The sequence below is a fragment of the Mastacembelus armatus genome, chromosome 5 (genome assembly GCF_900324485.2).
Source record: "Mastacembelus armatus chromosome 5, fMasArm1.2, whole genome shotgun sequence".
Taxonomy (NCBI): domain Eukaryota; kingdom Metazoa; phylum Chordata; class Actinopteri; order Synbranchiformes; family Mastacembelidae; genus Mastacembelus; species Mastacembelus armatus.
Window position 1 is genome coordinate 3,941,621 of NC_046637.1, and position 27,868 is coordinate 3,969,488.

Sequence of the window (27,868 nt, forward strand, 5' to 3'; positions counted from 1 at the left end):
TCTTTGGTAGCCAGTCACATGTTGATGTGGATACAAGTGGAAATTTGACAGACCAGAATTTTCTGAGCTTGTCTCTCTTAGTTCAGCTCTGCTGTTGACACCAGAAATTTGTTTTCCACCTTCATGAATCTCCCCTACCCTCCACCCACTCCACCTGCCACGTTTCTCCCGGCTTGTGTGTTTCTTACCTAACAAGGTAACAGAGATTACCACACAACCACAATGGATCTCCTCTGACTGAGGGTGTGTACTGTAACTTGCTGTAACTGCTCATCACCATTTGCCCTGTGCCTCCCAACCCTAAATCCATCTTGTTAAAAACTACAGGCCGGGTTTCACTGCTTCTCTTCCAATCCAAGGTTCTCAAGGGTGCACTTTTCACCCAAGTCTCAAGTTGTGTGTACCAAAGTAATAGATTTCATCCAAACCTGTCTGATTCCTACTTCTTCCTCACCCAATATGCCCTTTTCTCTCTCCATCAAGAAATGTGAACATGAATGAACACACTTGATGATTGTTCACACAAGCAAACCTTTGGAGTGTCACTGAGACGTACTGATGGGTGAGAAAAAGATTTCATTTTCATAAATTTATCCTCCAGGTTGGGTGAGAGTCGTTAGACCCAATTTACCTAACGAGCCTATTTGGCTACGGGTGGAGTGAAACCAATCTGAAGCAGTTTCATTGACTTCATTGACAAACACTTTCTAGTTCTTCTCAGCTGATGTAACTACATTTGATTTCTAGTCACAGGCTACCAAGGAACTTGTTGACAATTATCTAGTGTTTTTTAAAGTGGCACTTATTTTGCAGGGGTATTTTGTTATCCACTATACACAGATCTTAACTTAATAACTTTAGCTGCAAACAATATTAGCTTGTCTTTTTGAAATGTATGATTGCTGTCGAGACACGTTGTAAAACATATCGTTGAGATGTGTGTTTTGTTTTTTTTTTTAAACTGAAGGCAGATTAGTTTTAAACTAAAGCAGATGTGTAGATGTTCAGGTTGTATGTTGTAGTAGTGTGCAAATTTTATCATAAACATACATTTATATGTCCATGTTTCAGTCAAGCAAACGCATTGAAGTCTGGCTGCATATTAAAAGAATAAGAGCTGGTGTTTTATTGCTGCTCTTCATGAGTGTACAGCTAAATGTCAGAGGTTGCCTGATGAAGCTCCACCTCCAGTTCACCTGAAACAAACCAGGAAGCAGACAGCTGTTCCCCCACCAGGCAGCGACGCTCACACTGAGAGAAACAATAATCTCGTTCAGACTAGACCCACAACTTCCCCTGAGGGAGGAAAGCTACAGCAGGAAAAACTGTTAACCCACTGCTGACTGTATTTCCAGACTTAGAGGGGAGAAACCAGCTAAAAGTGAATGCAACTTCCAGGAATTTTCCAGACGAGGGAGTGGAGCAACAGACTTCCTGTTTAACATTCAGCCTTTCAACTGCACTACTGAGAGAAAATGGCTTTCCGATCTGAAGAGGATTTCTCCTGTCCGATCTGCCAGGACATCTTTAAAGATCCAGTTGTTCTGTCATGCAGCCACAGCTTCTGTAAAGACTGTCTGCAAACATGGTGGAAAGGCAAATCTGCACAGGAGTGCCCTGTTTGTAAGAGGAGATCTTCAAGAAGTGATCCACCTCGTAATCTGGCTTTGAAGAACCTGTGTGAGGCCTTTTTACTGGAGAGAGACCAGAAAGCTTCAGGAGGGTCTGAGGACCTTTGTGGTCTGCACTCTGAGAAACTCAAACTCTTCTGTCTGGACCATCAGCAGCCAGTGTGTCTCGTCTGTAGAGATTCAAAAACTCACAGTAACCACAGATTCAGACCCATCCATGAACTGGCACTTGAACATAAAAAGGAGCTCCTGAAGTCCCTGGAGCCCTTAGAGGGGAAACTGAAGCTCTTTGAACAAGCTAAAGGAAACTGTGATCAAACAGCAGGACACATTAAGGTCCAGGCTCGACAGACAGAGAAACAGATTAAGGAGCAGTTTAAGGAGCTTCACCAGTTTCTACAAGAGGAAGAGGAGGCCAGGATCACTGCTCTGAGGGAGGAAGAGGAGCAGAAGAGTCAGATGATGAAGGAGAAGATTGAGGCTCTGAGCAGAGAGATAACAGCTCTTTCAGACACAATCAGAGCCACAGAGGAGGAGCTGAGAGCTGAAGACATCTCATTCCTGCAGAACTACAAGGCTGCAGTAAGAAGAGTCCAGCATCGCCCCCTGCTGGATGATCCACAGTTGGTCTTAGGAGCTCTGATAGATGTGGCCAAACACCTGGGCAACCTGACCTTCAACATCTGGAACAAGATGAAGGCATTAGTCTCCTACACTCCTGTGATTCTGGATCCAAACACTGCCAATGCAGAATTTATCCTGTCTGAAGATCTGACCAGTGTGAGACATGGAGACAGGCAGCAGCTTCCTGAAAACCCAGAGCGGATCGACTATCATCGCTCTGTCCGAGGCTGGGAGGGATTTTACTCAGGAACTTACAGTTGGGATGTTGAAGTTGGAGACAACACAGCCTGGTTTGTTGGTGTAGCAGAAGAGTCTGTTGAGAAGAAGGGACGCATAAAATCTGGGTTCTGGCAGATAGAGTTCTACAACGGTAAATACATGGCACGCTTGTTAGGAGAACCTCCCATTGTTGTCCGAGTGAAGAAGAAGCTCCAGAGGATCAGAGTGAATCTGGACTGGAACAGAGGGAAACTGTCATTCCTTGACCCTGATACTAACACACACATACACACCTTCACACACACTTTCAATGACAAGCTGTTTCCATGCATAGGTACTTTGAATGAAACCCCACTGAAGATATTACACGAAAAGGTGTCTGTTAGAAGAGAATAGCTCAATCTGAATGACTATTGCGAAGTTTAGACACTGAGATGCAATAACATTTTGAATAAACACAATGTTTCAGTTAGCGTTTGGTGCTGAGCAGGTTTACTGGGTTTACTGGGGCTTGTTTACTGAAAAAAAGAGGCCTGCTGCTGATGTTTCTGCACTAAATCCACAAAACCAAAACAATAAGCTCAAAGGTGTCTAAAAGCTCCATAGAGCTGCAGGACTGGGAAGACTTCTCTGTTAGTTTGTCAGTGTCAGATTATTTCATTTATTGTTATTTTAAAGTATGTGTGGCTCATGATGTGCTGTTTTAACCATAGTCTGTTTTTATTTCCTCATGTAACCCAGGGTTTTTAATATGTATGCGTCATTGGTGAGTTGCAGTTTAATTAATATACACCTTTTACACTCAGTACTGTTTGCTCTTACACCTCACGTCCAAAAGTATGTGGACAACTGAACATAAGCATACGTGGTAATAGAGTGGCACTTGTTTTCTGGTCAGTGAGTCTCAGGTTGTGTTGGGTTCAAGGACCAAAAACAGTCACTGCTCTGTGCCACTATCAGACTGCCTCTGGCACGCTGCAGAACAGACAGTAGATAACATCAATTCTAAAGCTGCATCTTATTTCATTTCTTTTACATTTGGATTTTAATCTTTTGAAAGGATGAATGTTTATCACAAACGTGTCTGCCAGATGAATGCACTGTAGACTGGTGTAATAAAATAATTTAAATACTATTTAAAGTCATTATCATCAGTCTGCTCAGTGTTTTTTGTGAAACGTGGAGGATTTATAATAATAGTTTTGCAGAGCTGCCACATTTCATCTCCTGCCACAAATAAGTGAACATTTCCAACACACAGGGTAACTTCAGGACTTCTTGTCTGCCATAGACAACTTCATTTTTAATCCAATACATATTTTTAGTCCTTTTAGTGATGTTTGAGTGAGGCCCCTCCAGCCTGAAGCCAACACTGCGGATGCTAGGCACAGCTCAGTTTAACTAAAACAAAAACTAACTTAATTACTTGTTGTTTTTGTTTTGTTTTTAATTTATTTTATCCATCGGTCCATCTCATGCTGCTGCTTTGAATGAAGGGTTGATTATGTTCCTGTTATCCACAGCTTGGGCTGCTGGGAGGGATTTCACTCAGGGACTTACAGGGACTTGTGTTATAAATGTGACTTTTAAACTTTTTAAATTGGAGCTTTGTTGTTCCTATTGGTTTTCCTTCATTGTTTGACCTGTATGACCATGAAAATGTAGAAACTTCTTTCTGTGTGGCATTTCAAAGGTCTTATAAAGTCCTACATTTAATGTGGTGACCGCTACAGTAACCCTGCACACAGCATCTATAGTTTCATTCAACTCAAACAGATGACACTTAGAATTTGAACCTTTTAGGTTGAACAAAACGACACTTACGTTAAGATTATAACTTAAGTGACAAGCAGCAAAAATTGTGTAAGAATGTAATGTAATGAAAAGTTTCAATCAAAAGGGTAATTAATAAAATAAAAATGTAAATGATAATAAAAGGTAATCAGTGCAGTCCTTATTAAGCCTGTGTACACAGGAGACATTTTGACTGTATCTCATTATTGCCTCTTGCGAGTAAATGTCTATTTTCAGTCTTTTGCATAGTTTGTCTAGTGTCATTGCTCCATGTGACCACTTGATGGTGCCCCAAACCCTGTCATTTGTCTGAACAGGCCTAAAAACCTCAGGTGTGATTTAGATGGTGCTGTCTCACAAAGTCTTTAGGATAGTTTGTGGTTTGCACTCACGCTATTATTGCTGGAAGCTGTAAATTATTGTTCATCTTATTTGTTCGTATTATATTGTTGTTTTTGGCTGTCATCTTCTTTTTGTTCCTATTTCTTTCTTCACACATTTTGTTTTTCTCTCCTTTGTCTTGCTAATCAGTTTTGTAAACAATAAAATGTTCTGTATTTGAGACATGACAGTGAGAAGCTCAACCCTACTCTTCCTTTAGTGGATGCTTGGGTGCATTGTGCTGCTAACACCTTTTGCTTTTCAAGTAGTTCTATCGGTATTTACTATCATTGAGTGTCACTGGCTGCATTGTGAGTATATAAACGTATATTGTGCCCACAATAGAAAGAAAGTAGTGTCCATTGCCCACTGACATCTATGCTGCTAATATTCCCACAATGCAATGTGCAGACTGACACATTTCTGTTTATTAGCTCTGTCAGAGATGATGCTAAATGAAGATGACTGATGGCCACTTTTATTTTGCTGAGTGTTTATTGCTGTATATAGGAAGTGTCAATAATTAAATGAGGGTCTGATTCCAGACAGGGAAGTACTTTTTTAAACTATAAAAAATGGCTGACCAAGCAACCACATCATCAGGAATAAATAGTTAGACCCATTCATTGACCTGTATTTATTTAAAGTTTGGAAATTTAACTATGGTGAAACAGTTTCTGTCTCTGGATGTGCTGATAACTGTTAATAAATGACTTTGATACTGAAGAAAACTTTAAAATACAGTGATTCTCAGGCAAGGTTTGGTTTTATTAACCGTATGCAGCCATAGTAGAATTGCCAGAAAGGCAAACTCCAGTTTCCAACATACGCTGTGGTCACTGAGAGAGAAGACTGACAATAGAGTAACTTGATGATCTACTACGGATCAGTCTAAAGTATCACAGTGAAGACCTTCAACTGGAAACCTGTCAGATTACAACTTTCACTTCCTCACAGATTTTCTGCTCCGCTTGCATGTGTGAAAAAGTCAGGGAGGCTGTTTCAGTGTTTTTTTCTGAGGAAAAGAGGAAATCCCGTCTTTTAATTGCAGCTCAAAATTTCTACTGGACGGAAAGAAAACTCGGCTGGTGAGTACAACAACATCTCCCAACGTGCAAATGTACTGAAATGCTGCTGATAGAAAGAGAGATAGTTTTGTTCAGTAGGTGTTTATGCTGTTTACATTAGAACAGTATTTGACAAAAATCACAATTCAAACATTGCACAACCTGAAGTTAAAGTTAAGTAAAGATTCATTATGAAGCAAGTTTCAAGCTTCAAGTTGTTTTTCATAGAAATTCACTTAAAATAATAAATGATCAGTTACTCAGTGCACTTGAGATTTATTTAGATTAGATTTTAAGATTTAAAGTGTTAGATGCTGTTGGTCTGTCAGCTCCACGTGTCTTTTTTCAATCTTTACTCTCTCATGTCTGGTACTAATGAACTTGCCTCAGATTTTCCCATGAGGGTTTGATTTTCCTCACTTTAGACAGACAATAATCTCAGTTACTTTCCATGTAAAACATCTTACAGAGACGCAGCAGAGAGATGGTCCGTTATACTGACACATTTGATTAAATCATATTATGTCATTGCTTACATAATATAACAAAACTGTAACCTGGGATTTCATCCTTTACTCTTAAAATCTTTCTTAAATTTTACATGACTAATTTTTTACAAAGTGCTCAGTGTTATGTTTTAATCAGTGTCTGCTGTTATTTTAACTTTATTTTCCCAAACTGTGGATGTATTTTACTGTTTTTAAAACATCCCCCACACTGCAAGAAATATAGTTCTGTTGGATTTAAGCTGCTGTTGAGTAGTTGTATTTAAACGTGTGGAGACACTGGAATGAGCGTAGATTCATTATTTATTCATTGTAGAACAAGCCCAGGACGAAACACAGACGACATGATCTCAATGTCAAGGACAAATGGTTTTTTATTCATTTTAAAAATGTTTTTAATTGTTTACTCCAGTGTTGTGGACCATGGGGGGTTATTATGGGCTGGCGGTTCTGCTGGGTGTGGCCTTTCTTGTGACAACCAGCCACTGTGATGTTCAATGTAGAGGAGTTGATGGCCAGGCAGGTATATCAGGAACCTCGGGCAGAGACGGATTGCCTGGAGAGAAGGGACAGAAAGGAGAGCCAGGTAAAAATCTGCCTGTGATTAGACACTGCTCTTTTGAAAGATGCCAAAAACAGGACTTCAAAAAGTAAGAGGGCATGTTATTCATATTACCTTCTCTATTGGAAATAAGCTCCATCCTTTGGTAGTAAGACACAGGTTTCATATTAGCACTGAAATATAATTTATTTTAACCACTGCTGTTTGTTTCCAGTTGCAACGTCTGACGGTCCAGTGGATGCAGCCGTCCTTCTGATGTTGAAGGGGGAGATGGGGGATCGGGGCATGCAAGGAGTCATGGGCGCTAAAGGTTTCCGTGGTGATCTGGGAGCACCAGGTCAACCAGGGATATCTGGTCCACCCGGACCTGATGGCAGGAGCTTTGAGAGTGGTAACGAACGACCTTTGACGCTACACCTTACAATATATGCAACGTTAAACTCAACACAATGCAAAATACCTGACGGGACTGACAATAAAGCAGAACCTCGTTGTGAATAAAACTGCTCCAGATCCTACAGTAATGAAATGAAGAAAAAGGCAAAACAGGAGGTTGTTTACCGGAACTAGCCGCATTTAGCTGTTAAAATAAAGTTCTGTGTGTCCCAGTCGCCACCCGCAGTATTACAACAAAAAAAATCCTTTATGCCCAAAAAAACCTTTTTCCCCCCAGACCTCCTTTATAATAGAAATATAAAACTGTTAAATAGATTGTGTCCAACTGCAAACAGGGTCAATTAATACTCTTTGTATGATGCATTTTTAATCATAATGGTTTAATATATGTAAAAGTTTCCCAGAGCCTAGAAACACAACACAATGAACATATAGTGAGTTTAAAGGCCTTCATAGTCAGGTAATGACAATATTCAGACAGACTCTATGTAGTTACAGACAGATTAGTGATGTATTGTATATACTGTAATAAATCTGTTGCACTTTTCTTTGTGTGTGTGTGTGTGTGTGTGTGTGTGTGTGTGTGTGTGTGTGTGTGTGCGCGCGCATGCTTGCAGGACAATATTCTTTTGAACAGGCCCGATCAGCCTTCTCAGTGATGAGGACTGACACCAGTTATCCCAGATACAATGAGGTTCAGTGTGTCATCTGTTGCATATGTTTTACAAACCTGAAATTAGATTTTCTTTCTTTGATGTCTGCTGCTATGAAAGAAAAAAAACCATTGCATTTTGGCAATAGGTGTGCAGATAGTCTTAGTTCTCTCTCAGCTTTTAAGATATCAGTATTGTTAATGTGGATAATCCACAGATGTCACAGTCAACAAAAGCTGTTCATATTAAACTTGTAAGGGAACATATAGCAACAAATGAAAAATGTCACCCAGTGTTTAACCTTTTTTGTCTTTTTCTCATATTATTATTGTTTAACTTAGCTCTTAACTGTTCTTTCAGAAAGTAACCTACCAGAAAGCTGTGGTCAACAAACCTGGGGACTTTAACATAGCCACAGGTCAATTCACCTGCAGAGTACCTGGTGTTTATTACTTCAACTTCCACTCCATGGCTAAGGTAACACACAATAAGTGCTGACCATTTTCTGAACTTTATCATACATGTTTGGGTAGAAGGTTATGTCACCATATGCTGAGATATTTACAGCTCCATATCATAGTGCATTACAGTTGTGCTGCATGTCTGCAGGTCAGCATGTGTCTGAGGATAGAGACTGATGCTCCGATCGACCAAAAGCCGGCATTTTGTGATTACAACAGGAACTATGATCAGGTAGGTGTCACTGCTCCACCACAGAGACACAGACATGTCAGGAGGGAACATCTGTCACTCAGACTGTCCCCAGAAGAACAATAGAAACAGAAGTTTTACTGTTTAAGTTACAAAGCCTCTGTATCTGTAGCAGTTATGACAAGTTATTTCATGATGTGACTGGCTGTGTTATGTTTCAGGTGCTATCAGGAGGTGTGGTCTTAGAGCTGGAGGCCGGACACAGGGTTTGGCTCGTGTCCTTTAAGGACCAGCAGACAGACCCTACCACGCGAGACACCCAAGAAAAACTGATCATTTTCAACGGCTTCTTAATCTTCTGAATCCCAGAATAAAGTTCAGTCATACACACTGAAAATGTCTGATACTGTTTGGTTTGCATTTGAACACGCTGGAAACTTTTCACCTGACTGCTTGTTTTCATACTGACTCATGTAAGCACTCGATGGTGACACTGCCCATAAATGCTAAACAAAATTAAAGTTTATTATTCAGCAAGTTTATGTTTGAATGGGTGTTTTTGTATAGCTTCATTACACAAATTTTAGTAACAGTGACTGATGTTGGTGTTCATGGCATCGTAGGTCACACAAAAAACTGATACCCGTCTTCTCTAGAGGGGAAAGACGGAGAACAACACAACACATTCACAGTACAAACTACATTACAGCCCTCTGTAAAGCTGATTCCTATTTATTTTCCCACCTTTATGTGAACCCTCTGAAAGTTTCCGAAGTGATTCAATTTTGGTTTTATGCTCTTGGCTCATACTACAGCGACCTGTTCCATCTATTGTTTTATGTGTTGTGTGTGTGTGTGTGTGTGTGTGTGTGTGTGTGTGTGTGTGTGTGTGTGTGTTTTGAAAAAAATGTTAAATTGCTAAAACCTGCCTTGGACCTACACACCCTGTCATGAGTTAAAGGTCCTGAATGAATCCATGAAAAGGCCAAAATCAATGCTAATCCACCTTTTTATAGTTTCTGACTTCTCTATTCTAACTGTTGCATTAGCCCACTGGTTCCTACTGAAGTGAAAACATTTTTAGTTTTTAGTAAATTTTAGTTCCTGTTTGTTTGGTATCATTTGGCAATGGATTAAGACTCATGGTCTGAATTACTGGTTCTCTATTGGCTTCAGTCTATGCTGGTTTAAAGTGTAAAGCTTTGGCTGCACAGTCACACATTTACTATAGATTTTGGTCTTTTAATTGGAGTAAAACATAGAATGTCAAACATTTTCTTAAAGCACATGACATTGCTAAAGTACGTGGAACCCCCGACAATGTGCTTCCAACTCCACCCAGGTTCCTGTTTGGTGTGGAAGAACTTGAACCCTGACCTCAACCCCATTCAACAGCTCATGGAAGAACCTCAAACATCAGGCCTGAACATCACTAATGGGGCAGAATCTTTGCAGCCAGGTCCTAAAATCACAAATTAGTCCACATATTTCTGACCACATGGGAAACTTTGTTTAGTTGCGTTTTGACGACTTGCTGGTGAGCGTTGTCATCACGTGCGTTGTTGAGTCTGAATATGAACCCAAAGCTCAGAAAAGGCTGACAAACTTCTCCTTTGTTTCAGAACATGCTTCTTTATTCCCTCACTCTAACCTCCCAAAATTGCAGAACTCCACCAGTTGGCTCAGAAAAATAATTTCCGGCATAAAAGCTGCTGAATCTTTGGTTTTGTGTGAGCTTCCTCCTCTAGCTGCTGCAGGACTCGGAGCTTAACTTCAGTTTGTTTTGAACTCACCGCAGCGGGTTTTATTTCTTCGTCTGTTCTCTCAGGTGAGTGTTATACCTTTCTTTTAAACCTTTTTTCATCTTTGGGTTGATTAGTGTTTATCAATGTTTTGGTGAAAGAGATTTTTTTGATTTTGACATTTGAGAGATCAAATTCAGGTTGTGTCAGTTTTTGACAATTGGTGCTCAGCACTTGCTTCTTTCCTCCTTGTGTCATCTTGTTCTCCACGTCCTCTCCTCGCTGTTAGGTGCTCCATCATGCTCCATCAGTGTTTTTTTGTGATTTGCACCCTGTTGTCATTGACTGTACAACTGGTTGCCATGGAGACTTGCCCAGCAACAGGGATGCCTGGTATACCAGGTACAGTATGTGCATTCTTGCTCATACAAGTCAAGGTGTGTGTGTTGTTTATTTTGTTTTTGTTGATCTGACTATCTGTTCTCAGGTATTCCTGGGATGCCTGGCAAAGACGGACGTGATGGAGTCAAAGGACAGAAAGGAGATCCAGGTAACAACCAGCCACAGAGTTGGTTAGGTCTGAAAATCATGTCAGGTCAGCTACAAACACATATGAGCTCCAGTTGGGTAATTGTATTATGTTCCAGCAAAACCCAACACTCACTTTAAACACAGCATTTTACCTGTTACAAGAATTACACAGCTGAGTGCTTTGGCTCGTATCTTCAAGACATATTCAAACTGCTGTGCCATCATTTCTGATGCAAAACTCAAATAACTCAGGGAACTGTCTTGATTTTGCACCATGAATCTGCAAACATGCAGAATCTTCTGCCATTTATTTATGACTTGACATTTTAACAAATTAGGTCTTTTTTATTTACTTCAGTAAATCTTCAGATTAAAAATCTCTTGTATATAAATGTCTTTAAATACAGAAAGAAGAAGAAAGAGACATTACAGTCAGGATTCAGTATTTTTTAAAGTTACGTGATTTAAACCTCTAATTATAACTTTTGTGCTGTTTTTGAAGGAGGTAGTTTTTCTGAATTTAGTGAAATATGGACAGGATCCAGTTAGCTGTCCTTCACAGTGTCTGCTCTATATGCTAAGCTGAGCTAAGCTAAACTAACCATGTTCTTACTTACAACACAGACATAAGATATTTTTATGCTACAGTCAGATAAGACGCAAAGAAAATGAATATTTTGTCAGACACAGCAGCTCAGTGTTGGTTATCATGTGCGATGAGCAGCCTGTTGTTGGTGTCTACAGGAGCAAAGTGGCACGGGAGCCTCAGCCCCCAGAAAGGAGAAAAGGGGGAGATGGGTCTGATGGGATTTTCTGGTAAACGTGGTCAGAGTGGAGAACCAGGGATGCCAGGGAAACCAGGGCCCGCAGGTCCTGCTGGACCTCCAGGAGAAACAGGAGATTTCAGGTATGTAATCAGACAAACCACTGATCAAAGCACAGGTGATCTGATGTGGGTGACAGAGACATGGGTGCTGCAGTAGAGTACTTCTGTAAATTCAAGACAATAACATGCTTATAAAACCCAAAGACTAGAGCTTTAATACCCTACCATTCCAGGTACTATCAGTGATTACATGGTGCAAATTGTTAAATTACTGGGATTTAATTAAACAAAGTCCAGTGCCCACGGTTCACTTTTCCTCTGAGCTCCATTAGACTCACATTGTCTTGTGTCTGTGGCTGTGGCAGGGCTGTTGGAGTCCAGCAGAAAGCAGCCTTCAGTGTGGCCAGAGGAACCAACGAATACCCGGACAAAGCCAGCGTCATTCGGTTCACGACCGTCATAACCAACATCAACAATGACTACAACGTCCAAACAGGACGTTTCAGGTGAGAAAACCACCTGCTGTCTTGAATGAGTTCAGGCTAATGTCTCAGTCTCAGTCTCAGTCCAACCTCATACAAGAGAAATTAAGGGATCATCAAAGTCAGAGGGATTCATCATCTGAGGACCATGATCATAAGCTCCAGCCGGTAACTGGCTCAATCAGGCTACAGCTTAAAACAGGACAGTTCCCTGATTGGTTTGTTGAACAAAATCAATCATTTCTTTTTTCCAGATGGGCCAGTCTTTTAGTGACTGACTGAAGGTTTTTGTGTTGCAGGTGTAAGGTCCCGGGAATATACTACTTTGTGTTCCACGCCTCCATAGAGGACCGACTCTGTGTGGTACTGAAGCGGGATCAAACTCCGCTGACATCGTTCTGTGATCATCGCCGCTTGAGGAGACAGGTACAAGCAGAACACAACACCACTGATTGATTATCAGTCAATGTGCCACTAAATGAGGCTGAAGAATCCATCAGAATGAATCAGTGAAGAAATAAAACAAACCAAAAAAAAAAACAAACAGTGGGGATCAACATGTCCACAAACGACAGGCTTCACAGAACCTCTAACTGAAGTACATGAGTGAATAAAATTTTGATGTACTGATTCCAGGTGACTTCAGGCAGCCTGGCAGTCTACCTGTCAAGGGATCAGGAGGTTTGGCTGGAGACTAAAGAGTACAGAGGGATGAGAGGAAAACCAAGCGGTTACAGCATCTTCTCTGGCTTCCTGCTTCGCCCTTACCAACACACAGGACTGGAAATATAAGGCAGTCTTTCTCTCGCCTTTACTAAATCATTCACAGGAACACTGCAAGGCTGGAACTACAGGACAAATGAAGCATTCCTTTCCTCCATACTGACCTTTTCAGCTTTTTCTTTTTCACATTTCTCTGATTTAAAAATGGAATATCAATCAGGCACCATCCTAACAAAAACACCCTGGTACTAAAATGTATGTAGTTTACATGAATCAGTGTGTTCATAATGCACTAAGTCATGTCTTCACTAGTGATTTGGTGTTTATTTCCTTTGCAAACAGGTTTAATCCTTAAAGAACGTGTTTTATTTAGTTTTCTCATTATTATTGAATATGTACAATTTACATTTTGAACATATCAGATCCAACTCTGTTAATTTGACCTCTTCTGTCTGCCAGTGAATCCATAGTTTGACTTCAAAAACCAATAATAAAGAGCTTTAAAAAAATCTAATTTTCTCCGATGTGAATGGGTCATGTTTTTAATTCTCTGTCAGACTGATCAGAAAACAGGAGTTTTGAGGAGTATTTTATTTATTAAATCATTCAAAGAAAACTAAGCCTAATTGTTTGTATAGTAAAACAGCTTTAACATAATATGAATGCGTCTTGTACTGTTACAAAAAAGCCTGTGTACATTAACATTTAAAGATGTTAACTTCCACTGTACAGTGAGATAATTACTGTATTTAAAATACATACAATCATATACTGCATACAAATATTAAGCACATAACATGGTACAACAGTGGATTGGTGGTTAGCACTGTTGCCTCACAGCAAGAAGGTTCCTGGTTTGAAACCCATCAGGGGCCTTTCTGTGTGGAGTCTGCATGTTCTCCCTGTGCTTGTGTGGGTTTTCTCCAGGTACTCTGGTTTCCTCCCACAGTCCAAAAACATGTATGTCAGGTTGATTGGTGACTCTAAATTGCCCATAGGAGTGAGTGTGAGTGTGTGAGGTTGTTTGTCTCTATGTGGCCCTGTGATGGACTGGGGACCTGTCCAGGGTGGACCCCTGCCTTTCACCCAGAGAGAGCTGGGATAGGCTCCAGCAGATCCCTGGGACCCTAAATAGGAATATTCAGACCTCCTTCACTTTATTCAGTTTTGCTATGTGTCATCTGATACTACAATTGTCTAAAATCTTTTTTGTTTATTAATCTACACTCAGTGCCCCATAATGACAAAGTGAAAACAGAATTTTAGGAATGTTTGTACATTTATTAAAAAGTAAAAAGTAAAATATCAACATACACAACATAACAACAAACATAAGTATTCAGACTCCAACACATGAAAATTAGCTCTGGCACCTCCCATTTCTCCTGATCTTTGCTGAGATGCGTTACACCTTGATTGGACTCCACCTGTGGCATATTACATTGATTGGACATGATTTGGAAAGACACACACTCTCACAGCTGGTAATGCACATCAGACCAAGACATGAGGTCAAAGGAGCTGCCTGAAGAGCTCAGAGACAGGATTGTTGATTGGCACAGAGCTGGGGAAGGCTGCAAAATAAATTCCTACTGCACTGAAGCTTCTCAGGAGCACAGCGGCCACCATAATACTCAAATGGTTTGTCACAACAGGACTTCCAAGACCTGGTCACCGGCCAAACTGAGCACAAACAAGCACCTGAAGGGCTCTCAGATTATGAGGAACAAGTTTACTGGTCTGATGAAACCAAGACTGAAATGTTTGGCCTCAATTCTAAACATCGTCAGCTGCCTAATACCATCCCAACAGTGAAGCATGGTGGTGGCAGCATCAGCAGCAGGGACTTGGAGACTGGTCAGGGTTGAGGGAAAGCTAAATGGAGCAAAGTACATAGATATCTTCAATGAAAACCTGTTCACCAGGGCTCAGGACCTCAGACTAGGCCGAATATTTACCTTCCAACATGACAATGACCCTGAGTACACAGCCAAGACAACACAGGAGTGTCTTATGGACCAATCTGTAAATGTTAAAGAGCAGTCCAGCCAGAGCCCTGACTTGAACACTGTCCACCATCTCTGGAGAGACCTGAAAATGTCTGTCCACTGACAGTCCCCATCCAACCTGACTGAGCTGGAGCAGATTTTCAAAGACAAAGGGCAGAAGATCCTCCAAACCAGGTGTGCAAAGCTTGTTGTGTCGTACTTAAAAAGACCTGAGGCTCTAATTGTTGTTAAAGGTGCTTCAACTAAGTCCTGTGTAAAGGCTCTGAATACTTATGTAAGTGTGATATTTCAGTTTTAACTTTTTGATTAAATTTACAAAGATTCTTAAAACTCCGGTTTCATTTTGTCATTATGGTACTGAGTGTAGATTGAGTTCAAACAAGACTGAACAGAAAATAGAAAAAAGTGAACGGGGTCTGAATGAACTGTATTCTTATTTAGGGTCACAGGGATAAGCTGGACATAAGGCATCACAGTGATGACCCAAAATAGTTGATTGCATTAATTTACACTAGAAGCAGCACCAGAAATGACCCTAACATTGTGCAGGTAGACAAACATCTTCATATTGTTGATCTGAACATACAATGAGAAATGATTAAAAACAGGAACCAAATGGAAGAAATAAAAAAAGAGGATCAGAAAATGACAAACTAGCATATTTCACTGGGTGTAATAATTAAACATCAGCTGTTTGTTGCTAGATACACAGAACCTAAACAGATACATACATCCAGACTGAGGTCTTGAACTTCAGCAGGACTCTGCCAGTAAAAATTTGAAGGAACAACAGGAAGTTCAGCGAAAAAAGAAATTTTTTATTTAAAATGTTTGTCCATATTTCTTCATCACTTTTACGTGACCTAATGTTCAACAGTTTCACTACCTCTCATCTCCTACATCTACTTTGTCAGATAAATGTGAAAAGAAAAAGGCATTGAACTCTAAGGTCAAGTGTGTATATAGATTTAAATATGCACAATGAAGAAGAAACAAGACAAATAGGGAGGGTGGTAAAATAAAATGTGCATTGAAATATATCATGTAGGAATTCTAATGGTAGAAATGAACTATGGTACTGAAGTAATGTACTTATGTCCAATTTGCAGGTAAATATATTTAGTCTCTTTTTTTTTTTTTTTTTTTTAAACCCACTTCATTGCATTTCAGTGGTAAATACTGTGCACTGCTATATTTACTGCAGTACAAATAAAGTCACTGGCTACTTTTAAGGTTAGGTTATAAAACTCTTTTCTGTGTTGCTCAGTGAGCAAGTGAGTCTTCTAAAAAAAAAAAAGAAAAAAAAGACTGATGTATGATCCTCTTTTTAACACGTTCACTTCCTAGTTTTTTCTGACTGAGCTGCTGCTGTCACTGTGAAGCAGGACGGTTCTTCGCCTCCACTCTTCGTCAGCTTTTCACGCCACCACAGGACCACAGACTGCATTACCTGCAAATGGTGAGACATCTATACTCCAAAACCTGAGGACAGGCAAAGAAAAAGCTGCATGTGTCTGTCAGAGGGAGTGCAAGAGAGAAAGCCACTTAGACAAATGTAGGATTCATTTCTTGTCAAATCTAAATTCCTTTCAGCATGTTGGACTTTAAACGTAGGAAAGAATTACTGAGACCTGTTGTCCAGGACAGGGTGTCTGCACTGTCTTAATTTGAACTGCACACACTTTAGTGTCTTTGTCTTGAATTTAAATCTGTGATATTTTTTCATTGAGATTGTATACAGTATGTGATTTATGGAGAATGAGAAAAACATTCATTACAGTGCACTGCTCTATTACACTTCATAGAATTAAGTTGCTGCTGTGAGACAAAAACCCTGTACTATATTTTACAGTACTGTACATCCAAAATGTCAGTACTTTGTTTTTCTTTCTTTGTTGAACATCAGTTTAAAAAAAGTATTAGAAAAAATTTTACATTTGGTTGAGGTGTAATTTAGCACCACCTGTTTATATCAGTGTGGTAAATAGCAGTGGTAACAGTACTTAACTTTATTTCACATTTTTTGTGGGTTGTCTGGAAATTTTTGTGTCCAGGCCCCCCAGTGGCTCTGCTCCAGTACTGCAGTTTTGCTGCTGTTGGCTCATGTCGACCCAGTCATCACACAGATGCCCTGCGGTGGGGGAACCCCAGGGATTCCTGGGATTCCAGGCACCCATGGGGACTATGGCAAAGATGGTCCTAAAGGAGAGAAGGGAGACCCTGGTGAGCTCATACCAGACATGAAGACATGAGATATATATCACATGTTGCATTCACATTTTCCTTCCCTTCTTCTCACTATTTTTTAATGAGAAAATGTAAATGAAGTCTGTAACAAAGTGACTAAGGAGGTATTGATTTATCTTGATTTCTGGTCATTTTATCCTCCTTCAGGTTCAGTTCATGTTTAAGTAGGAAAATCTATATTTCTAAGCTGAGCTACTGCTGTTAAGGAAAAGGCACATATAATTTAGGACAGTTTATTCTGCATTTCTACCTGTATAGGCTCCTCACAGCTGCTGTTCATAGTACTGTAGTTCACAAAACAGCTTTGTGGCAGCCTTTTTCTTTGTATGAGCAGGTGAGTCTGCTCAGCCTGTCAGGGGCCAGAAAGGTTTGCCAGGGTTACGGGGACCCCCTGGACGGCCTGGACTGAAAGGGGATGTAGGTGAGTCAGGACCTCCTGGAGATCAAGGCCAACCAGGGCAAAAGGGAACATCCTTCAACCCTGCCAACCAGCAGAAACCCTTCTTTTCCTACCTGCTGATGATACCATATCCACCAGAGATCAACACTGACATCAACTTTGACAGGTCAGTGCTGCAGCCAGATAGATGCTGTCATTATCACCTGTTATCAGGACCAAGCTCATGGCTCACTAGGGCCCTACTCACACTACTAGAAGGCTCTGATTAATTTCTGATGCAGACTCTGTAAAATAATTATATTTCTCCATGAAAGATCAATGTCTGAACCAGAATTCAAGCCTGTTTGTAATGTCATTAAAATCTATCAAACGCCTGGTACAAACGAACAAAACAGCCTTTTCATCAAAGATTTAATGATATATCTCTAAAATTCAATAAAAACTGAAATGATTTTGCATTTCTCTCAGACATATTTTGGAGAACCTGGCTCCTCAGATTCGAGGAGAATCGCTGAGCAATGGAACATTTACATGTGATATCAAAGGCGTCTATTTCTTCAGTTATCACATGTCAGCGAAGAGCAGAGTGAGTCTGAACAGTTGGTTCATACTTTATCTAAACACAGATTGTGATCTCTTCTTTTTCTGTCCATGTACAAACATACATGATATAAATACTGATAAGCAGGGTAATAGATCTTAAAGACTAGGGTTGGTGACCCCTACTCTAAATAAGTCTGTGGTTCTCTAGAGTTTTCTACACTTCTTCACTGTACCTAGTAAAATTTTCTTTGACTCCCTGTATATACAAAATATGCATCATTACTGTGGTTATTTTTGCTGCTGAGTCTATGTATATGTTCATCCAGGTGTGCCTGAGGCTGATGAAGAGCAATGAACCTCACATGACGCTGTGTGACATGTCTGAAGGTTTCCTGGTCACGTCTGGCTCAGCGATCCTGGAGTTGGAGGTCGGAGACATGGTCTCACTGCAGTTGATCAAGTTTAACAACATTGTGACTAGTCAGGGCATCACCAGCCACACCTTCACCGGCTTCCTGCTCTTTCCCACTGCTTAAATCTCCAGTTTCTGGAGATCCAGAGATCAATGCCTTTTTCTTTTTGCAGTATCTTCACAATTTCTGCCCTTTTTAAATGAAAATTAAAATTGCAAACTCCTTGTGATTGATTGCACAAGAGATTAGATTGCACACATAATGGAACTTTTATTACTGATTAGAAACAAGATATTTAGTCTTGTAGTGTCTAGTATTTCCTTTATGGCTCAATGTTTAAAAAGACTGAGGTATCAGGTGTGTTAGAGTTGAAATGGGTTCATTAATTATCCATCAGGTTGTTCAACATTTAACCTTACAATGGTGTGGGGGGTAAACAAACTGTTAGATGAAGTAAAGGATTTCTGGATGGATTTATCTGTTAGCAGACCTTCTATCCCTGTCATTAATATCTGATGTGCTTTCAAATTAGTAATATCTGACCAGTCATGGCTCTACTGTTTGGTGTTTTTGTGCAGGAGGATGTCAAAACACTAAATTATTAATAATGTAAAGATTTAAAACAGTCATTTTAATGTAGAGTCCCAAGAGATGCACTGCTTTATTTTGTTATAGCAAACCTAAAAGTCCATATTTCATAACCAAACATTAGCAATTTGTAATTATCCCAAAATGATCTATAATACCACCAAATCCCAAAATCACATGAGTTGAAGAAGCATTGGAGAATTTTCTGGCATTATTGGCCAATGAAGCTAAATTTGAATGTGTCAGATAGGAATGGTGTTTATCCCATGAAAGCCTACCAGCTGCTGTAAACCCATTAAGAAACAGTCTGGTGTGCGATGGTTGAACTTCAGCCCAATGTGTCAGTAGCTGATGAGCTACTGAATACGCCATTTCTTGCATAAAAGGTGTTCTTCACCACCGATGACCTAGCGCGAACTGGAGTTCTGTAATCCAGAGTGTAGTCACCTGTGAATCCAGGCAGACACCATTAATCTGGATAAAAGCTCTTTTAGTACAAACAGGCCATGCAGAGTAATGGTGGCTGCAGACAGACATGAGGCCTTCCTCAGTCTGAGTTCTTGTCTAGACTGGTGTGTGTCTCTGTCTTACCCAGCCTCCAGCCGTACTCCCAGGACGAGAGCAGAGGAAAGTCAAACTTGTCCTCAGGTCTAATTTGACCACGTCTCTGCAGGTACAAACTGCGCCCTTTCCCCTGCACAGGACATCTTGCTTACAGTCATGCTCAAATATGTCATGCATATTCTTCATACATACATTAGCCAAAAAATAGAGACCATAATCTTTCATGGCTGCATGTGATAGTTTAAATGTCAGCTAAATTTCATTTGCAATAGAAGCATTTGCATTATTAGCTTTGTTTACATTTTGGCTGCAAGTTAAATCTTAGCCCAGTCCTATTTGTTTTTCATGGTTTTTATAAACTGCAACAAACTAAAGACACGTGTGCTATGAACAGTATTGCTGGGTAGTGAAGGTTTTCATTCCAAGTTACAATAAATAAACTCTAAATCTGGAATACAATTCAGGTTTCTATGATCTACTGTACAATTCTGCTAAATGAACAGTGACTGGGACATTTTAAACCAAGCTGTCACAGTAATTCCTACATGATGAGATGAGTCCTGATAGAGAGACTTTCTGGTCTGTGGAGAAACTGGCCTCATGAGAGGGGCCACATTCATCTGCCCCTCCCCTTCCACAGACAGCAGAGGAGGAGTGAGAGGAGGAGGAAAATGGCTGCTCTGCTCCTCTGGTGTCCTGGTCACAGGAGGCAGGGCAGCCCTGGTGGGTGCAACATAAACTCAAAGTTAGTTTGAGTATGGTACATGTAGTTAAACCTTCTGATGATGGGTTAAGTGTGAGCACAGTCGAGCAGCTCACCTGGGGTCAGCGGGCAGCTGGGGCAGCTTGTTGGGCTCCCTGCTGTGATTCTGAGTGTTGCAGCAGGATGGATAAACCTGCATGTAGCGGCTCTTCCAGGTCAAACGTGTCAACATCTCCTTCTGGATCTGCTCCCGGTAGCAGTTCTGACTCTGAGTTGTCAGCAGGGATCGCATGTCCTACCAGATGAGTTTAGCAAAACATTTTGACTCAGTTTTACATTAATTGACATCTTCATAGAGTTCATTTAACAAACTTTAAACAAAAACAACTTACACAAGCACTGTTGGATGCTGCTCTTTTAACAAGGAACAGTATCACTAATGCAAAACAAATCTTGATATTTCATGGTTTTATGGGCTAAACTACTTTGTGGCTGAGGGCAGTAACTTTCTGGTCCAGTACCTAACAACCTTGTTTTACTAACACTGAGGATATCACAAAAAAACAAATGCAAATTGAGAGGAGAAAAAATACTTAAATGCTCTTTCTAATGGAAAGAAATGTAACAGCAGCAGTTTGATATGAAATTTTGTGGCTCAGTTTAATTAGATAACAAATTGTATATTTCATTGTTTAGGTTGGACAACTTGTTCTAAATAATCCAAAATTTGGTCATAGAACACTACAAAATATTCATACAAACATTATCTATAATGGTTTACAAAAAAAGAAAGAACATTATTCATATTAAATTTGGATTTCTTTTTCACAGATGTAAAAAAACATCCAAAAAAAGGGGCCGATTTAGTGTACATCAAAAACAGCTCCATAAATGAAAACTAATGTATTACAAGGCTGAAATAAATGAGTATAAACAAACAAAAACAACTGAATTTGGCATTGAAAATCCAGTGGTCCTTTAACATTATTAATAGATGCGAGGGATGCTGCATTTCAGAAATCATGTTAATTAATTAGAATATTATCAAATTCAAAATGTCTTCATTTTACCTGTGCCTGATGCAGAGCTGTGCAGGATCAGATGCTCAGCGTGGAAATGAGCTGTGGCTCAGGTAGCACGATGTAACACAGGGAAACATGAGACAAACACACACATACACACTCTTCTTGTCCCACTATGTACCAGTAAGGTGGCAGTTATACCAACATGGTTGGACAACATGTCAATTTACTATTTCTTTATTCATAAATCTCATATGTTTGTTTTAATACTGAAGCTAACTGGTATCCTGGTAAGACTCACTGTTATCATGTTGGGAGATACCAGAAAAAAAGAGAAACACTTCCCTCATCTAAAGATGGCTACTCCACTGCAAGCGATGTAGTTAAACCAAATAAAGGGAAATTATACTAGCTGACTCTGGGATCAGGTGAGGTATAACACAGTGATGTGTTGGAAATACACCTTTTGATTCTCAGTTCAGTGGAAAAACAGTACAATATGTTTTGCTTCCATAGCAGCCTGTTCACACTGTCCACTGTTGATGATGATTAATGATTTAATTCATTCCTCTTTCTGAAGTGTCTGTGGATCAGTTTGTCTCTGTAATTAAGCTGTGATGTCCACCAGTCCTGAGGTCTCACTCTGGTTTGCAGCTGCTTCTGCCTTTGTCAGGGTAGAAACCTGTAGAGTGGCAGCTGACCGGAGAGGTGCGGGTGATCTGGAGGAGAAACACTGAGGGGAGCTCTGGAGAGAGATGACAGCTGAATATTTGAAGTTACTTTTATGGAAATCCATGCAACTCTGAACCAAAGTAAGACAATTGCCACTGCCTTTCCTTTTTTTCCTCTGCAGGCCTGTTTGAACATTAGTTATCAGCAAAGTGTTTCTGTATAGATACAACACTAAGTAATTTCTTGGTTCTTTATTATTTATAAGAATGTGTTGTTAAAATTCCACAACCCTTCCAAATACACTGTACACTGTATATAAGTAACCTATTCTATTTCATTTGTATTTCACCAGAAATGTTATTAAAATCATTGTATAACCTGCGAACAGTGTATTAGATATGTAATATTATTTATTTATTTATTCACAGTTTATTTTCAAAATTATATATAAAACTATCAAGGAATGCAATAACAACAAAATATTATATTTTTTACACATCTACAAAAAATGAAGTTATAATAATAAAATTCACATTTTAATATCACCAAGTGTCCTATAGTACAACTTCAGGACAGACCTTTATTTTGTCCAGGCGCGTCATTTCCTGTCCCGGTGACGTAATGCTGTCATGGTCGAGGGGTCGGCGGGTACTCTTGAGCGCGTGGTGCGAAATATTTTAAAACGTTAAGAAGGTGAGAGAAACGCTGTTTATTTACTGCGTTTTACTGGTATTATGTACAGTATAAACGCTCTCTGATGGTGTATTTTTTTATATTGCGCCTGTCTTTTGTTGTATGTGTTTTTTGTTGAGGCCTGACATCGCTTTTCGCAGTTTTAAACTGATTTTATGCGGGAGTAGCTAACGTTTCCCGCTAGCTAAGCTAACGCTAAATGGGCGCACCGTTATTAGTGTAGCGTTAATCTTTCCCTCTTTGTTTTCCCTGTAGGGATGTTCAAACTAACACATCTGGTGGCTTCTCTCTGCGTTGTAAACAAGGTAGGAGGATGTTTTATTAATGTCTTTGTGTGTGTTTCAACGTGTAATTCAGTCTCTGAAAGTTAGTAACTTATGACATTTGTCTGAGTCCTAATTTTATTTTACTGCTAAACACGGCAAAAGTGGAGTCTGACTGATTTCTCATAGTTTATCTATAATTAGAGTATCTGCAGCCTTAAAATATATAATTATGCCCTTAAAAGCACTGTCAGAAAATCATAAATTGAATTCACTAAAAACTTTCATGCTGTAAACACCATAGCCATAGACATTGGCATTTCTTACGTTTAACTAAACACAGTTATTGTTTATTCTATCTATAATTTTTATGCCTCTGGTGTTTGGGTCCAGGGATGGATGAATTAGATATGTCTTTGAATTTTTGTGGTAGTTTTGAGTACCTTTTTTAGTCGTTTTGCTTCATTTGGGGCATTTGAGTGTCTTCTGGTCATTTTGTATCTCTTTGTTGTCTTTTAAGTCTGTCTGTGGACTTTTTTGGCTCACTTTGGCATAGTTTTGTCTGACTTAATAGTTTTTGTAACTTAGTAAAGTGTATAACCTTTACTTATGAAGAGGCCCCTGATCCTGGTATGACAGTGTAAAAGGCACTGAATTGCATACTCCACGGTCTTTGGATTGTCTTAAAGTTTTGAATTGTAGAAATCCTGTTATATGTGCTAAAATTTTAGTCAATCTCAGCATCTTTCCTTCATTGTATTAAGAACAAATTTATTTCAAACATATTAGGAAAAAAATCACAATGCTAGCATGCATCATGACCCCTGACATGCAGTATTTTGGCAACATCTTCAGTAGGAGTTTATTCTAAGTTTTAATGTACAGGAACAAACTATCGGTGAACGTGTGTATGACAATGTGTGAATGTTAGATTTGAAGAAGTCAGTTTTGCGTTTTCCAAGTGCAGATGAGCTCTGATTCTCTGGAGCTTTTTCTTTACTTGGTTAACAGTTATGGGGGGTGCTGGGAAGCGTGCTCTGTATATATTTTTGTAACCTGCTATTCCTTCATATGACCAGGCTTTGCTGAAGTACCCAGTTTTCCAAACTTTGTCTCCAACCTCAATGTCCTAGCTGTGTTGAAGTGCTCAGAGCCCAAGTCAGAGTGGCAGATAGTGATCCTCTCAGGGTTGTTACAAGAAGAATGAGATGTGGATGAGCAGTGTTTGGATCCAGAATCATAGGCGTGTAGGAGACCACCTCCTTCTTCTTGTTCCAGATGTTGAATGTTGTCCAGTGGTTGACGGCATTTACCAGAGCTAAGAATATGGATTTAAATCTGGGTCTGATATGAATTTAGAAAAACCATGCCATGTTTTCCAGAAATATATATTCGTGTTTTATTGATGTAAAAATTTAGCTGATGAAAAAGGACTGTAATTAAATTTAGTTGAAAATATATCTTGTTTCTAAGTACAATGCACATACTGTAATAAGTTTAATACAGAGAGGAATCTATGGAGCCCTTTAAATATCAAGTGGAAATTATTTTTTAGACTTTGTTTTGCGTTCACTCAATACTTCTGCGGTGTCTTGCAAAAAGATTTGCATTGCGTGCACTACACTACTAACACTACATTAATAATGTAATTAGCCACTTGCTAAATGCATCCCGTTACAACCCATTGCTTGTTCGTACGGGTAGGCTAATTTGCCTGCTCCCTTCATTTCAACAAGATAAAAATGTAGTTTAATACTGAGATTGCAGATTGACTTTAAACTGGCTTTGTCTTTCTTTAATCATATATTTGTTTTCATACCAGCCAGCTTAGCTGGAAGTGGCCCTCAGTGGCTACCATTCAAAATGTGACGGAAGTGTCCTGCGTGCTGCGATCAAGGGCTCAGTAAAGCGAATATAATGGACACAATGCAAATCTTTCTGCGAGGAAACGCTAATATATTGCAAGTAAATGCAAAACAATAACTCTAAAAATAAAATAATTCCAAAATAAATAAAAATAATTTCCAACTGATACTTAAGGGCCCTGTATACTCATATCTATACAAATGGTTTACATTTATCTCAGTGCGCAAACACATTGAATCCACTTTGCTGTCCACAACAAAGCTGCACAGGGACATAGTTAATTTGGTATGTCAGAAATCTCACTTATATGTATATACTGTATGTGTGGACAGACAGAACAATAAATTCAGAGGCATTAATCATTAAGAAATAAATAATGATACTGATGTCATTCTTTTTTTCTTTTTCCTTTTTTTTTAATTAACCAAATTTAGGTAGATAATATGTCCAATTATTGATTACAAAAATCTCTTGGAATTCACATCCCTAAATTTTTCTGATTGTTTTGTACCATCATTTCTCCAAGTTTATTGACTTCACTGGTAACATTTTGAGTGGGATTTTATTCAGGTTGCTAATGTATGGAAAGAGCCTATCAGTGAAGGTGTTTGTGAAGGTGTGTATGTGTGTGTTGGTATCAGGATCAGAGAATGACAGTTTCCCCTTGTCCCAGTCCAGCTGAACTTTAATCCTCTTGAGTTTCTTCTCCAAAAAGAGAGCGGTAGAGAATTCTGGAAGGAAGCGAACCGAGTATTGCTCTTTATAGAACCCAATGCGCCAAAATCCTGATTGTGATTCTCCCTTCCTCTGGGAAGATTCTGATAACACACCAACTTTCCAGTCTGTACTATTTCCAACTTCAACAACCCAGATGTGAGTCCCTGAGATAAAACCCTCAGAGCCCAGGACAATAGGATGATAATCAAACCTTTCTGGATTATCTGGAAGCTTCTGCTTCTGTCCACATCTCACAGTGGTCAGATCTTCAGACAGGATGAGATATGGATGAGCAGTGTTTGGATCCAGAATCACAGGAGTGTAGGAGACCACCTCCTTCATCTTGTTCCAGATGTTGAAGGTCAGGTTGCCCAGGTGTTTGGCCACATCTATCAGAGCTCCTGAGACCAGCTGTGGATCATCCAGCAGGGGGCGATGCTGGACTCTTCTTACTGCAGCCTTGTAGTTCTGCAGGAATGAGATGTCTTCAGCTCTTAGCTCCTCCTCTGTGGCTCTGATTGTGTCTGAAAGAGCTGTTACCTCTCTGCTCAGAGCCTCAATCTTGTCCTTCATCATCTGACTCTTCTGCCCCTCATCCTCCCTCAGAGCAGTGATCCTGGCCTCCTCTTCCTCTTGTAGAAACTGGTGAAGCTTCTGAAACTGCTCCTTAATCTGTTTCTCTGTCTGTCGAGCCTGGACCTTAATGTGTTCTGCTGTTTGATCACAGTTTCCTTTAGCTTGTTCAAAGAGCTTCAGTTTCCCCTGTAAGGGCTTCAGGGACCTCAGGATCTCCTCTCTGTGATCCTGTGCAGCTTCATTGATGGGTCTAAATTTGTGGTTGTTGTGAGTTTTTGAATCTCTACAGACAACACACACTGGCTGCTGATGGTCTAGACAGAAGAGTCTGAGTTTCTCAGAATGCAGACTGCAGAGATCCTCAGACCCTGACAAAGCTGGCTGAGCTCTCTGCATTAACAAAGCCTCACACAGGTTCTTTAAAACTAAGTTACTGGGTGGATCACATTGTGGAGATATTTTCTTGCAAACTGGGCACTCTTGTATTTGTTTCTCTGTCCACCATTTATGCAGGCAGTCTTTACAGAAGCTGTGGGTACATGACAGGAACACAGGGTCTCTAAAAATGTCATGACACACAGGACAGGAAAGTTCCTTTTCAGACTCCAAAGGCATTTTTCTTCCCGAGTAAAGCTGAAACCCTACAGAGAAAACAATCGGTTGTAGCTCCGCTTCCTGCTCTGTGAGAGACAAAGATTCTTAAGACTTACTTTCACTTTGAGTGTTGACCTTTGCAATGTTGAAATTCAGTGTTGGTAGGTGGAAAGAGCAGTATTCCAGTATTTTCTCTTCTAAATGTTCTCTCCTTAGTTGAAGTTGTGGTTTTAGTCTGAAGTTGAAATTTGCTGTCTTTATGTTTGCGTTATCTCAGAGATAAAATGACACACTTTGTTTTCTGGTTTGCCTGGATGAGGCAGAATGGGCGGAGCTTTAACATATAGCTAGGGCTTTGTCAGACCAGCGGTGTGTTTTTTGATTTCAAAGAGTTTCTGATTGCTCCCATAATGTGCTAGATTGTCTAATGGACTAGTCATTAACTAGGCAGAACAATAGAGAATGACACAAGGTAGTGACAGTTTTAACGACATGAATATTGTATTTATCGTATTTAATACAAACTTAATGAGTCAGACCTTGAAGGTCGTGTTGTGTTTGGTGCTGTAGTGTACATCGGGTATGTCAGAGCTTGTGTGTTTTGTAAACTGAACCATACAGCATGTGACTTAAAAACCAAAACAAGCTTAATGAGGCAGGTATTAATTCTGCCAGACAGTACAGTAAAGTAATTCTTGATATTGCAGCTGGTCCAAAGGCTTGTGCTATGGACACAGATTTTCTTGTTTTATATTTTAGTCTTTTTCCTGCGGTGTCAGTATTTAACAAGTAAGTAGCGCAAACTATTAGTTTGAAATCCGTGAGTGTAGGAGGTAACCTTGATCTTCTTGTTATAGATGATTGCACATATGGTGTGAAAACCAGAGCAGTATAAATTACAAAGCTATTTTATCATGTATAAGTACTGTATGTATGGCTATATCTAGTTTTGCCATAATCAAACATCCAGAAAGCTAACCAGCGATTTAAGCGTCGTCCTCAAATTTAACCACACTTTAATGTGTGAAGCACTTTGTGAAGAATAAACATACCAGGGAAATAAAATTACATCTCCAGTGTAAATAATAGAATTTAGCAAACAAGTAATAAGAAATTAAGCAATTTACTGAACATGTATATACCTAGGGATTTTCTGATTTCATCCAGCTGATCAACTCCACCAGCCTAGAAATTGTAGATGTAAACTATA

The 27,868-nt window shown here is 39.6% G+C and overlaps 6 protein-coding genes across 6 annotated transcripts; 4 read left to right on the forward strand and 2 right to left on the reverse strand.

Moving 5' to 3' along the window:
- The first annotated feature begins 1,196 nt into the window (after positions 1–1,196).
- LOC113129795 (zinc-binding protein A33-like) lies at positions 1,197–3,599 on the forward strand. The gene has a single exon (XM_026305910.1). The coding sequence runs from the start codon at positions 1,476–1,478 to the stop codon at positions 2,868–2,870; it is 1,395 nt and encodes a 464-aa protein (XP_026161695.1). The 5' UTR covers positions 1,197–1,475; the 3' UTR covers positions 2,871–3,599.
- Positions 3,600–5,584: 1,985 nt separating this feature from the next.
- Positions 5,585–8,984, forward strand: c1qa (complement component 1, q subcomponent, A chain). The gene is made up of 7 exons (XM_026305914.1): positions 5,585–5,737; positions 6,635–6,808; positions 6,999–7,175; positions 7,798–7,874; positions 8,194–8,310; positions 8,443–8,526; positions 8,706–8,984. Exons 2-7 carry the CDS (start codon positions 6,646–6,648, stop codon positions 8,844–8,846), a joined length of 759 nt encoding a protein of 252 aa, XP_026161699.1. The 5' UTR covers positions 5,585–5,737; positions 6,635–6,645; the 3' UTR covers positions 8,847–8,984.
- A 1,136-nt stretch (positions 8,985–10,120) lies between these two features.
- On the forward strand, positions 10,121–12,987 carry LOC113129800 (complement C1q subcomponent subunit C-like). Its single transcript, XM_026305915.1, has 7 exons — positions 10,121–10,312; positions 10,516–10,628; positions 10,714–10,776; positions 11,502–11,664; positions 11,949–12,089; positions 12,365–12,491; positions 12,702–12,987. Exons 2-7 carry the CDS (start codon positions 10,526–10,528, stop codon positions 12,855–12,857), a joined length of 753 nt encoding a protein of 250 aa, XP_026161700.1. The 5' UTR covers positions 10,121–10,312; positions 10,516–10,525; the 3' UTR covers positions 12,858–12,987.
- A 3,157-nt stretch (positions 12,988–16,144) lies between these two features.
- On the forward strand, positions 16,145–20,011 carry c1qb (complement component 1, q subcomponent, B chain). The gene is made up of 5 exons (XM_026307037.1): positions 16,145–16,256; positions 16,852–17,020; positions 17,379–17,610; positions 17,913–18,030; positions 18,314–20,011. The coding sequence occupies exons 1-5, from the start codon at positions 16,254–16,256 to the stop codon at positions 18,521–18,523; spliced, it is 732 nt and encodes a 243-aa protein (XP_026162822.1). The 5' UTR covers positions 16,145–16,253; the 3' UTR covers positions 18,524–20,011.
- On the reverse strand, positions 19,317–20,547 carry LOC117152653 (protein ATP6V1FNB). The gene is made up of 4 exons (XM_033325198.1): positions 20,372–20,547; positions 20,098–20,272; positions 19,580–19,682; positions 19,317–19,435 (listed from the first exon to the last, which is right to left on the reverse strand). Exons 1-4 carry the CDS (start codon positions 20,545–20,547, stop codon positions 19,317–19,319), a joined length of 573 nt encoding a protein of 190 aa, XP_033181089.1.
- Positions 20,548–22,587: 2,040 nt separating this feature from the next.
- Positions 22,588–26,965, reverse strand: LOC113130414 (nuclear factor 7, ovary-like). Its single transcript, XM_026307029.1, has one exon. The coding sequence runs from the start codon at positions 26,677–26,679 to the stop codon at positions 25,285–25,287; it is 1,395 nt and encodes a 464-aa protein (XP_026162814.1). The 5' UTR covers positions 26,680–26,965; the 3' UTR covers positions 22,588–25,284.
- Between the last annotated feature and the right edge of the window lie 903 nt (positions 26,966–27,868).